Below are 11809 nucleotides of genomic sequence, written 5' to 3'. Positions count from 1 at the left end.
TGTGAGATGCGTCACCCCATTGTCACGTGATCCATAGTGCCACCTAGTGTACGGAAGGTGTACTTTGAGATTTTTATTATGGGATGTGCAAAATCATATTCGACAGAATATAGATATATTAATATGCTAATTCTTCTAAATATGCCTAATATTTAATACATGATGTATTGTTGCCTATTAAATTGTCAATGAATATGAGGGGTTTTTTTTACATTTATTATGCTGTTGTTAAATAATTACTTAATATTTATTCCATTACAGGTTTAAATCTTGCACATTTATGTAAATGTAAAAAAAATGCTTTACATATGTTGCACATATATTAATGCTAAATATTAAAATTCTTACATTTATTTATATTTATTTGATTTCTCTTCAATATTTATCCTTTCAATTATTAACACAAAAAGGTAATGTCATGCCAACACACTAAGTCTGACATTTCACTGTTGCTTTGCAAAGTCTGTAGAGCATCTGTGTGTGTGTGTGTGTGTGTGTGTGTGTGTGTGTGTGTGTGTGTGTGTGTGTGTGTTTGTGTTCAGCTCCTCATCCTTGCTGACGTGAATGATGCTGGCTCTTAAAGGGGAAGAGAAAAAGTGTGCAAATCAAAAGAGATTCATTTACAGGGCTCTTGGTGTTGAGGGGGATTGGGACGTAGCCTGGGCTGGTGAGAATGATTTGCTCCTCTCTCTCTCTCTCTCTCTCTCTCTCCCTCTCTCTCTCTCACACACACACACACACACACACACACACACACACACACACACACAGACCCTAGAGCACAGAAGAGAATCAGGGTGTAACAGTACGATGCCAGCTCCATGTATGAGCCTGGCAGGGCAGCAGAGAACCTGGAGGCAGGCTGGCAAGGCGACGTTCCCTAAGCTCTCCGTCCTTCCAGAAGAAGAAAAGATGAAAGGTGGGTGTATGGATTGACACTAATGAGCCTGATGATGTAGGTTTTTTCTATGGATGATGTAAATGACGTTTACATACACACTGGTACGTCTTCACTGCTCAGGATGTTTCATGCTCACATAGTTTGCAGTATAGAATTGTCTCACTGTAATAGATGGTTCCATCCCAGGCTACTTACCGGTTCTCCAGGGTTCTCTCAGAATCATATGATTCTCTATTATGTAAGACACACAATGACGCACCTACACACATACACACAAATGATTTGAACAATCGGACACCACACAAATCACAGTTTTCCACACGCCTGCTTCTAACATCCAGCATCTGAGTTTTGAGTTGAGGATCCGTAAGTCAGGCGCTGTGGACGTGTTATCTCATCCACCTCGTCCCCAGAACACACTCTCAGTGCAAACAAATAATGTCTTTGTAGCTTTGTGTACAGGCCCTGGGCTGGGCTGTGCTGGAGAACAACACAACATTTAGCCCGGGACAGGTCTGATGCCTATCTGCAGGTTTTTAACGATGTAAAGCTCAGATGAAGCTCGATCAGCTGTGGGGCTGTGCTTCTTTGTTTTAGTTCTCAAACTCACATTCTTTAGTCTATACAATTTTCTGCAACAGCTGAACTTTTTTATCGTCATCTTCATCGCTCATAACTTTGTGCTTCATTCTTTAAACTTTTGGAAGCGGAGCTTAAAATGGTTCAGATAAAATAATTCTGGTTGTCCATGATGTTAATGATCTGTTGTTGCAGTGATGTATAAGTATATATGTTTACTGATCACAGAAAGTCTATGAAATGAGGAAAACACACTCAGTGTGGTGCATTTATAGGGTTTTAATCCATTTATAAATAAATCTAATGCTATGCGGCTACATGTAACTTTCAGGTCTGCACACATTACAAAGTTCACCTTCAACCTTTAACTTTTAGTTCACTGAATTTGAACTAATTTCAGAACTCAACCTCGATCTGAAGTCCAAAGTTGAACAGAAGAGAAGGTCCTGTTCTCCCTCAGCACACGTCAGTAATATCAGAAGAACCGGACATGCTGCTGCAGGTGTGAAACAGCTCCAGTTTGACCCTCAGTCCTGCTGCAATCCTCCTTCGCTTCATCTGACTCGGTGCTGATGTGGTACAGTGATACAATGAGCCTCTTTGTGCTTCAGAAATGGCAGAATGGAAGAAAATGTGGAGAGAATGAGCTTTTACAGAAGCTCTCAGCAAAACAAACCTTATCGATTCAGATAATAAAGAAACCTGTGACTCACATAGCATCGCGTTTAACCATGAGACTAGTGGTGTTTTTAGATCAAAGAAAATATGCTGAAAATTATACGTAAGTGAAAGTATGGATTTTATTTTAGAATAAAAAAGTGAAAGTCCACTTTCACGTAAAAAGTGAAAAAACTGTCTAATCGTGATCATGTTTTTACATTTCTTAAATAACTATCTAGTTTTTTATTTGACACATTTTTGTCTGAAATCATCATATTTACCATCAGCTAAAGTTTGATTTGGTGGCGAATACATTTTTTAGCTAAGGGTATTGATGTTAGTCAAACTGAGGTAAGATTTCCGCTTATTGCTTTAGTAAACATTTTACCTGAACCATTGTTTGTTACATCTCTGAACTAAAAGGTGATAAAGCACAGGCTGCTCACCCTCAGGTTCAACCAGATTGTGAGTTCACAAATTGGAATGTTTTTCGATCAGTTTTGTTTCTTGAGCTCTGATGAACTTGATTGTAAGACAAGCCAAACCAATTAGATTTGATCAACTGCATACTTCTTCTTTTTTTCGCTTCTCCCATTAGGGGGCGCCACAGCGGATCATCCGTCTCCATACCCCCCCTGTCCTCTACATCTGCCTACCAACTACCTGCATGTCTTCCCTCACCACATCCATAAACCTCCTCCTTGGTCTTCCTCTTTTCCTCCTTCCTGGTGTCTCCATCCTCAGCATTCTCCTACTGATATACCCCATGTCCCTCCTCTGCCAACACAGTCTCACCCCACAGCGTCACATATCGACGCTGTGGATGTTGCGTCGGACGGCGTCCACATCCGACGCCGAGGGTACCCCCTTCGCGTCGCTTTTTGACGTAGAGGGACGGGAAACCCTTCGCTTCGCTTTTTGACGCAGATGGACGGAACCCCATTTGCGGGTTACGGTTAGGGTTTGGGTTAGGGTTAGGGTTCGGGTTAGGGTTAGGGTTTGGGTTAGGGTTTGGGTTAGGGTTAGGGTTAGGGCTACGGACATCTTCAGGATTTTTCGAAATGTAAAAATTATTCCTGTACACTTATTATGATAGATAATACTTTATTCAGTGTATAGGACAGCGATCTGCGTTGAAAAGTGTAGCACACGGGCTCTCAACCATCTGCGTCGAAAAGCGAGGCGAGGGGAGGTTCCGTCTCTCGTCAAAAGCGGCCGAAGGGGTACCCTCGGCGTCGGATGTGGACGCCGTCCGACGCAACATCCACAGCGTCGATATGTGACGCTTTGGGGTGAGACTGCCCTGCAACACGCACATGTCCAAACCATCTCAATCTCGCCTCCCTCACCTTGTCTCCAAAACGTCCTACATGCGCTGTCCTTCTAATAAACTCATTCACACACACAATCCGGGGTCAGGTACAACCCCAATTCCAACACTGTGTTAAAATGTAAATAAAAACAGAATGCAATGATTTGCAAATCTCATAAACCCATGTTTTATTCACAAGAGAAGATAATAATAACTCAATCACAGGGTTTAATTGACGTTGATTCAACATTTTTACGGAACGAGTCTCCAGTGTCAAAGGTAATATTTTCTAATACACAGTGAAATGTATCAGTCACTGATCCTAGCGTGTTTCTCAGAGTCTCAGACGCTGAAGGTAGACGAGAGACTGCAACTGGCCCGAGAACGAAGAGAGGAACATCTCAAACAGCTCGGTATTTATTCCCAGAAGCATCGTTGTTTTTATTTTTCTGCCACATTTTTGTCTATGAGCAACTGTTACTGTGCGATTGTGTTTAGCATCAAGGGAGCGTGGCTGGTTGGCCCGAGAGGAAAGAGCTCGGAGGTTCTACGAGAAGCACCTGGAGGAACGTCGTAAGAGACTGGAGGAGCAGAGGCAGAGGGAGGAGAGGAGGAGGAATGCTGTGGAGGAAAAACGCAGACAGAGGCTCAAAGAAGATCGAGTGAGTCAAATTGGGTTTCTTGAAGGGGTTCAGGGATAGAACGCTTCTTTAGGAACACTTAAGAAGGTTCTAGAATACATTTTTCTTTTCTGTTTACTTCTAGTATAAAAACGGGTTCCTCATGAGTTTTCCAAACGTAAAATTCATACAACCTTTGAGTGTTCCTTCCAATGAGCAGGATGAACAATGCTGAAATACTCTAGAACCAAAAGCTTCCAAAAAGGGATTCCTCAATGGTTCTTCCTGAAACACTCTCTGAGAGAGAAACACTGGTGTCTTGTTCCGCATAGAACCTAAATAAAATTATTAAGGATTTCAACACACTTACCGATGAAAAGAAATCAAATGAGAGGTTCATAACAAGTTGAGCCTTTAACAGTTTTCTGGATAATTTGGATAATAATGCTTCTACTAGATGATTCCATGTAGCACCATCCCATAAATTCTATTGTGCTAGATCTTTTATTGTAGGAGTTTACTGAAAACCAGGACTTTTTTTTAACACCTTTTTTTTTTCTCACACTACATTGCTGATTACAATTCTGTTTTGGTTTGAACTCTGAGGTGTAACGTAATGCTCGGTTCTTTTCTCTCAGGAACGGTACGAGTCTGTGGTGCAGAAGACCATGGAGAGGAGCCAGAAAGCCAAACAGAGAAGTACACAGAGGAGAGTGTGCAAGACTAAGAACAACACACAGGGTAGACTCCTCTCCTTGGCTCTGTGCATGTTCTTTATGAACCTTCTAACTTCTTCTTTCTGCTTTAAGTGTCTCTGCTTTGCTTTTCTTCAGCTAAACGCCGCTCGCTTAGTCAATGGGAGATAAACCTGATTAATCGCCTTCAGACTCCTACCATCTCTTATCTAGCCAGGAGCAGGAGTGCGGTGTGTCTGTCCAGAGGAGAAGGTAATCAATGAGCGTGCATTAAAGGTGCAATTTGCACTACATTAAAGAAGCAGTTTGGATTAATAATAATAATAATAATAATAATAATAATAATAATAATAATAATAAAGAAATCTCAACCTGTAATATGCAATGACTAGACTTATTAGAAGCACAGGGAATCATTCACGACATTGTTATAAAGCAGGTAAGCAATTTATTTTAGTTTAATTTTACATTTCTTCTGGCCCTGAAACGTGACAAGCAGCACCTTCTGTTAAAACAAGACTTCTCTGACAGTTCATATAAAATTCACCAAATAAGCGAAGGGAATAACCAGAGTGTATTAAAGGTGCAATTCAGAGATTAAAGATGCGGTTTGTATTCAAGGACGCCGAAGAAACATCTAGATTGCGATTGTTTTGACATGCGATTATATCAAATTTAAACATTCTTTTTTTATGTTTATCTGTCCATACATTAGCTCCACTTTCAGTTAAATAAAATATTGGATAGCTCTGGGGACTCTAGAAGCATAGGTTTTAGCAGAGTGAGTGGGTTTGGAGAGAGAGCTCTAAAAATGACAAACTGCTTCTTTAAAAATAGCAAATCCCAATCCGCCAGAGATTTACACAAATCTGCAGGTGAAGCAGCTGTGCTAATGTGCTAATGCTAATGCTTGCTTTTCTCCTGTCTTCTTTTTTCCTTCACTCATTCTCTCTGTTTTTTTTTTTTTTTTTATAAACACAAAACCATGTTGTCATTGTTCAGTTGTTCATATTTGTCGACGTGCAGTTTCATGCCACACTATGACCAATAGCGGTCCTCAGAAACCCAGTGGAACATCGACACGCAGTAAGACAATTAGGCCCGGGGGGTTCGGTGGCAGCCGACAAACCTCCGAAAATAAACCTGTGAGATTTTTTTGCTTTTCTCATTAAGACCACTAATAATGTGCACTGGCATTGTACTGTATAGGAAAAACAGCTGGTTTGTTTTAGTTTGTTTGTGTGTGTGTGTGTGTGTGTGTGTGTGTGTGTGTGTGTGTGTGTGTGTGGTTGTGTGTGTTTTGTGGGTCTCAGGGTTCAAATCTTGAGAGGCAAGAAAAGAAAAAACCCCACACTCACACAACGAGTGTTAGAGGCAGCTTCATACCAGCCACAGAAGAAAAAAACATGTCCTCATCAACAGGGTATGTTATATATTTAATGTTGTGTAGTGTATGAGATCTTTGTATTCATTTAAAATAAAAAAATACATTTGACCCAAAATATAAAACTTCAGACATGAAGCAGAATTACTACTACCACTTGATTGGTTGTATGGTGGGAATAATGGTGATTAGTGATATATTTTTTAATAATGGTGATTAATAACTATTAATTTTTGAACAATAGTGATCAGTGATTGGTCATTCTGAATATCGGTGATCAGTGATTGGTCATTTTGAATAATGGTGCCCAGCGATTGGTTGTTTTTGGATATTGGTGATATCTGATAAGTCATTGTAATTACTGGTGATCAATGATTTGTCATTGGAAAAAAAAATGGTGTTTAGTCATTGGCTGTTGGGAATAATGATGATCAGTGATTGGTCATTTTAAATATTTGGTGATCAGTGACTGGTGTTTGGGAATAATGGTAAATAAATGATTGGTTGGTTATGAATAATAGTGATCAGAGACGAATAATTGTTTCAGTAGTATAAACAGTTTATAGTAAATACTGGTGATCTCTGATAGGTCATAGTAAATAATGGTGCTCAGTGATTGGTTGTTTGGAAATTATTGTGTTTAGTTGCTGGTTGTTGAGAATAATGGTAATAAACGTTTTTTTTTTTTTTAAATGCTGAACAATGATTGATTGTGAACCTTCTGTCTTGTAACTCAGGCTTGTTCTAGGCTTGTTTTTAAAGCTAAACTTGCTAACAACAAAGCTACAATTTATATACATTAATAATACAGTAAACGTGTAATTTCTAGCTGCAATTACTACACATTTAGAGCAGCGTGTAAATAATAATAATAAACTGTATTATTTGTATAGAATAAACAGATAATAAACGAATTCTCTCTGTGTTACTAGATCGAGACTGAATCTACGAGTGTCTCCCAGTCAGGAGTGTTTGCCTTCCCTGCCTGAGGAGGAAGATCAGCGTGATCAGTCAGCTGCTGTGAGCTTGAACGTAGATGCTGTGTTTAATACACCGAGCCAGGAGAACCCAGGTTCTAACAGACCTCTGCCTGCTCCTGCATGTTCTCCTCGTGTTCCTAATGGTAAGAGAAGGAATTTTCAATTGAAAAATTAGCATTTTTTAATTCATTTATTAAAGTTTTCATTTACAACCCGTTCCAGTTTAACTTTTACAACAGTTTAAAATGTTAGGACAGAATGGGAGGGGTTTTTTTCTACTATGTCCCACATTTTAGTTCATATATCATAATATCAACACCAACAAATGGGGTGGGGCTAGCAGTAGTTCTGATTGCTGATTGGTTGCATGTAACACATATACCAGGTGTGGTATGTAGACATGAAAACACAAAGAACACTTTTTCACTGCTAGCTTTAGTGTCCAAATGATTTAACAAAGAGGGTACAGAATAGCCATAATGCTGTTTATACTTAACTAGAGAGAAAAAATAACAAAAGTAAAAACAAAAGACAAAAATAATAATAAAAAAGAAATAATTTTCTGCGAGTAAAAGCAACAACCATAAAGTTCTTTTTCCCTCCAAAATATTCCAGCGATCACAATTCTTGTTTATTATAGTAGCACCTTGTACTTTTTTTAATCCATTTCTAGTTACATACATGTTGTGACGTACATGTGAATTATGTAAAAGAAAAAAGGAAAAGTTCACCAGTGCTGCTGTGACGGAAAAATTCAATAGAAATATGAATTAAGTCAACTTTTTTTATTAAAAGCCCCGAGCAGACCCTCAGCAGGAACCACAGACCCTGAAGAAGCTTCACGTCTGCTGATGGAGAAGAGACGACAAGCTCGACTGCAGCGAGAGAGAGAGGAAGAAGAGCGTAGGCAGAGGGAGGAAACAGAGCGGTGAGGAGAAAGAGGGAGAAAAAACACACTATAGAGAATTATTTAAACTCACTTTATTTAATTTATGGCTGTGTGTGTGTGTGTGTGTGTGTGTGTGCGTGTGCGTGTGCGTGTGTGTGTGTTTAGGCGAGACAGAGAAGAATTGGCCCGTCGGAGAGCTGAGGAGCGAGCAAGGCATGAAGCGGAGGCCCAATGTGAGGAGAAAAGGATGAGGGAGGAGGAGGAACGAAGGAAAGCCGAGGAGGAGAAGGCTCAGAGGCAGAGAGAGGAGGAAAAACGACTTCAGCAGCAGGTCACAGATGTGTTTCCATATCACAGTGCTGTTGAATTCTTCATTCTGATTGGTCAGAAAGTGTGGAGTGGTGCAGCAGCTAATTTAAATGAATGCGCTTGTTCGAATGCGGTTTAGCTGCTAATAGCTGCTTTTGTACTAAATAAACATGCAGAATTAGATTAGATTAGATTAGATTAGATTAGATTCATCTTTATTGTCATTGTGCAGAGTACAAGTTTAGGGCCAATGAAATGCAGTTAGCATCTAACTAGAAGTGAATTTATCAAACTATAAATACATCTAATATATATATATATATATATATATATATATATATATATATATATATATATATATATATATATATATAAATATCAGGGCTGTAAAAATTAAGGTGTTAATAACGTGTAAACACAAATTCATTTTAACGAATTAATTTTATTAGCACAAGTTTTATTAACGCTTTTATTTTTCTGATTGACCATTTTTATAAAAAATATAAATAAATATGAGTCGAAATTAAAACCTTCAACGCAACATTTATTCATTACGTCCTTTTTTACTCTGATGTAAAAATAGTAATAAAATTCAATAGTGTGATTGAAAACTCATGACAATCATGCATATATTGTAATCGATTGACAGCCCTCATAAATATACATATGTATATTCAATAAACATATTATAGGAGTGCAAAGTTTTTATATATATTATAAATAATAATGGTGCAAATTTGAATGTATTTTGGAAAAGTGTAAAACAACATAACCGTGCAATTGATAATGTAATGACATTTATTTGAGTCTCCAGTTCAAATAAATGATATAATTGTAATATAAATATAGATATAATTGATAAGAGCATCTGCCAAATTAAATGTAAATATTATAGATGTTGTTGCAGTTCACTTCACATGCAGCAGGGGGCCACACAATCTACTCCTTTAACTACAGTATCTACACTGAGTATTCATCTTCCTGCCTTTGCATGTTTCTCTAAGGTTCTACAATTTGGTCTTTGCTTTCAGAAAGAAGAAGAGGAGGAGAGACAGAGAATCGAGAGAGAGACACGATTCCAGAAAGAGGAAACCGAGAGACAGGAAAGGAAGAAGGTAAGATGGCTGTCTGCTCAGTAGTGAAAGTAGGTCACCCTGAGCACTGAGACCTTATTTATATCTCACATCCTAGAGAATTACAGGCCAGTCATCGTTATCTTCATTGCTATCCAGAAGAAAATCCCCAAAAAGTAGCTGTTGTATATGCTAATATGTTTTATTGGTCTCCACAGCGGTTAGAAGAAATTATGAAAAGAACAAGGAAGACAGATGCTGATAAGGTAATAATATTTTCCTGAAAATGCCCACATGAAAAAAAAAGCTAATGCTCACAGATGTTTCTCCACAAATATTGTGACCTTAAAAAAATATATTGTCTCATAGAAGCCTGCGTTGTCGTCCACGCTGCTCAATGAGAACGTGAAGCCCCTCCACAACCTCCCCTTAAAAGAAGTGACCAAGCTTCCCGTCTTAGGCAACGAGGAGGACATTCTCCCCACAGTGGCCTTCAAGGAGCGCAGGTCCATCCGCACCCTCACTGGTCTGGAGGAGATCCAGGCCCATCAAAGAGCAGGTGAGGAACCAAAAATAATAATAAAAAAACACATTAAAGATTTCTCCTGCTCAATAAAGGAATGATAAAAATTCAAGATTTCTGATGTCACAACACAAGAATGAGGACTTTTAACCAATCACGTCCAATATGCAAATATCCCCATTGATGATGTACATTGACAAAGACTGGTTATTTCCTGATTTCTTTTGACATATTTATTTAAAAATAAATAAAAGATACAAGATATTGTTAATGAAAATGAAGACTGACGTAACAATGTCTGACAAAACTAACGTACTAAAAGAATAGTAGCTGGTGAGCTCTTTAGGATAACAAAAAAAAAATCTTTCTAATTGGCTTATTATACTTATACAGTATATTTATAAATCCTGGTGTTTATAGGAAGGTGATTTTTTATTAAGATTCTATTGAAAGGTTTTGAATTTCTCGCTTAATGATACTTAACAATCATTTGTTATTGTATTCACTTTTTCATCCTTCAGAAGTCATCTAAAGAAGATCGCCAAGGAACCTGCGACACGTCATGTACTTTATGTACGACAGCAAGCGGAATTGCTTCACCGCCACTTAAAGAGCCTTCGACATCTTCCTCAATTTTGCAGTAGAACAGAAGTATTTGACCTTTTGCTGCTCTTTTGTAATTAATTTTTGCTAACTCGCTACTTAACTACGCAAAAGAAATCTTCACAAACCTGACACAAGCGCATTAAACCTGACCTTCATGACACTTCTTCTTTTATCACATGTTAATGTTCGGCTAAGTCGCTATAAACATTAGTTCTCTCACCAGTTTATTTTTGGACAAGGAATAAAAAGAAAACGCAACTTTTTGTGGTACAGAAAAGTAAAAACTGGCTGTTACAAAGCACTAAAATATCAATCATTATAAGTTTCTTACAAAACATCATATTTTTTACGTCATTCATATTTTAATATCTGTTTTACATTATCTGCTGTACAAGTCTCTGTGAATAAATATATACAGTAATGAATTAGAAACTGCTAGCCAATCAGAAATGAGTAATTGCTGAGGTGATGCTGTACAGTATGTCATATGTCATAAAACCTACACGCACACTAATAACACTAGCTAGCAAACATAAAAAAAATGTTATAGTAATAAACCTACTGCTCACAGACTGTAATTTCTATAATGACTGGTTTATAATGTGGTTATGTCAGCTTTATGATGCATGCTGGACAAAAAGAGTTTCCCAACGAACTGTACCTCGAAAGTAAAGCATTGTAACTGCTCTGTTACCTGTTTCATATACCAGAGTTTAACTTTAGCTTCCGTCCCTGTGAAGCTGTTGTGATTATTATTAAGGAACTGAAGAGCTTCAGCATCGGCTGTGCTTTGCCGTGTATCAGTCGTATTTTCTGCTGCTGGGACGCGAGCAATGAGCTCAGCTGCTTCCTCAATATTTTCACATTGAGCATCGCTGCTATTCTGCTGTTCATATAAGAGTAAAAATACCATAAAGCACTGAAGCACATCGATCACACACAGATCACAGAACGTTCTCTCTCTCTCTCTGTCTATTATGTGATGTATTTTGGGAAAGTGGACTCCATTTATTTCTCCTATCAGTTTTTGTAGTCTGGTAGAAAACAAGATCTTCTCATCATCAATACAGATCTGAGCTTGTGCAATGACAAATTATATATAAATAAAAATAAGTGTTTTATTAATGTAAATAAACTCGCTTTGAAACGAACAGTAAATGAACTGTGCTGCGTTTATTGATGTGGGCAGTTACTGAAGTCATCGAAAGTTTTTCTTTATTGTAAATGATTAATTGACAATTCCATGTCTGTACATCTTTGATTTATTATTCGTCTTCC

The 11809-nt window shown here is 38.0% G+C and overlaps 1 protein-coding gene across 4 annotated transcripts; it reads left to right on the top strand.

Annotated features, from left to right (window-relative positions):
- The first annotated feature begins 728 nt into the window (after positions 1–728).
- On the top strand, positions 729–11682 carry map7a (microtubule-associated protein 7a). 4 transcript variants are annotated; one of them, XM_046854970.1, is made up of 15 exons: positions 729–919; positions 1881–1982; positions 3791–3865; positions 3951–4114; positions 4711–4813; positions 4906–5019; positions 5770–5912; positions 6081–6190; positions 7084–7274; positions 7927–8059; positions 8186–8351; positions 9361–9444; positions 9621–9668; positions 9775–9961; positions 10447–11682. In XM_046854970.1, the coding sequence occupies exons 1-15, from the start codon at positions 811–813 to the stop codon at positions 10455–10457; spliced, it is 1740 nt and encodes a 579-aa protein (XP_046710926.1). In that variant the 5' UTR covers positions 729–810; the 3' UTR covers positions 10458–11682. The 4 variants fall into 4 exon arrangements, with proteins under 4 accessions (XP_046710926.1, XP_046710925.1, XP_046710927.1 ...); XM_046854969.1 differs by having other exon boundaries at positions 731–919; positions 9772–9961; XM_046854971.1 differs by lacking the exon at positions 1881–1982 and having other exon boundaries at positions 731–919; positions 9772–9961.
- Positions 11683–11809: the final 127 nt, after the last annotated feature.

Source organism: Silurus meridionalis, chromosome 8 (assembly GCF_014805685.1).
Source record: "Silurus meridionalis isolate SWU-2019-XX chromosome 8, ASM1480568v1, whole genome shotgun sequence".
NCBI classification, from domain to species: domain Eukaryota; kingdom Metazoa; phylum Chordata; class Actinopteri; order Siluriformes; family Siluridae; genus Silurus; species Silurus meridionalis.
The sequence above is the reverse complement of the archived record's forward strand: the minus strand, read 5'-3'. Positions and strand labels throughout refer to the sequence as shown.

Bases quoted from the DNA above. Each gene is read 5' to 3' on its own strand.
- map7a (XM_046854969.1), top strand. From the start codon at position 811: ATGCCAGCTCCATGTATGAGCCTGGCAGGGCAGCAGAGAACCTGGAGG. The intron at 4,814-4,905 runs GTAGACTCCTCT...GCTTTTCTTCAG, and splicing joins GACTAAGAACAACACACAGG to CTAAACGCCGCTCGCTTAGT. The intron at 9,445-9,620 runs GTAAGATGGCTG...TGGTCTCCACAG, and splicing joins AGAGACAGGAAAGGAAGAAG to CGGTTAGAAGAAATTATGAA.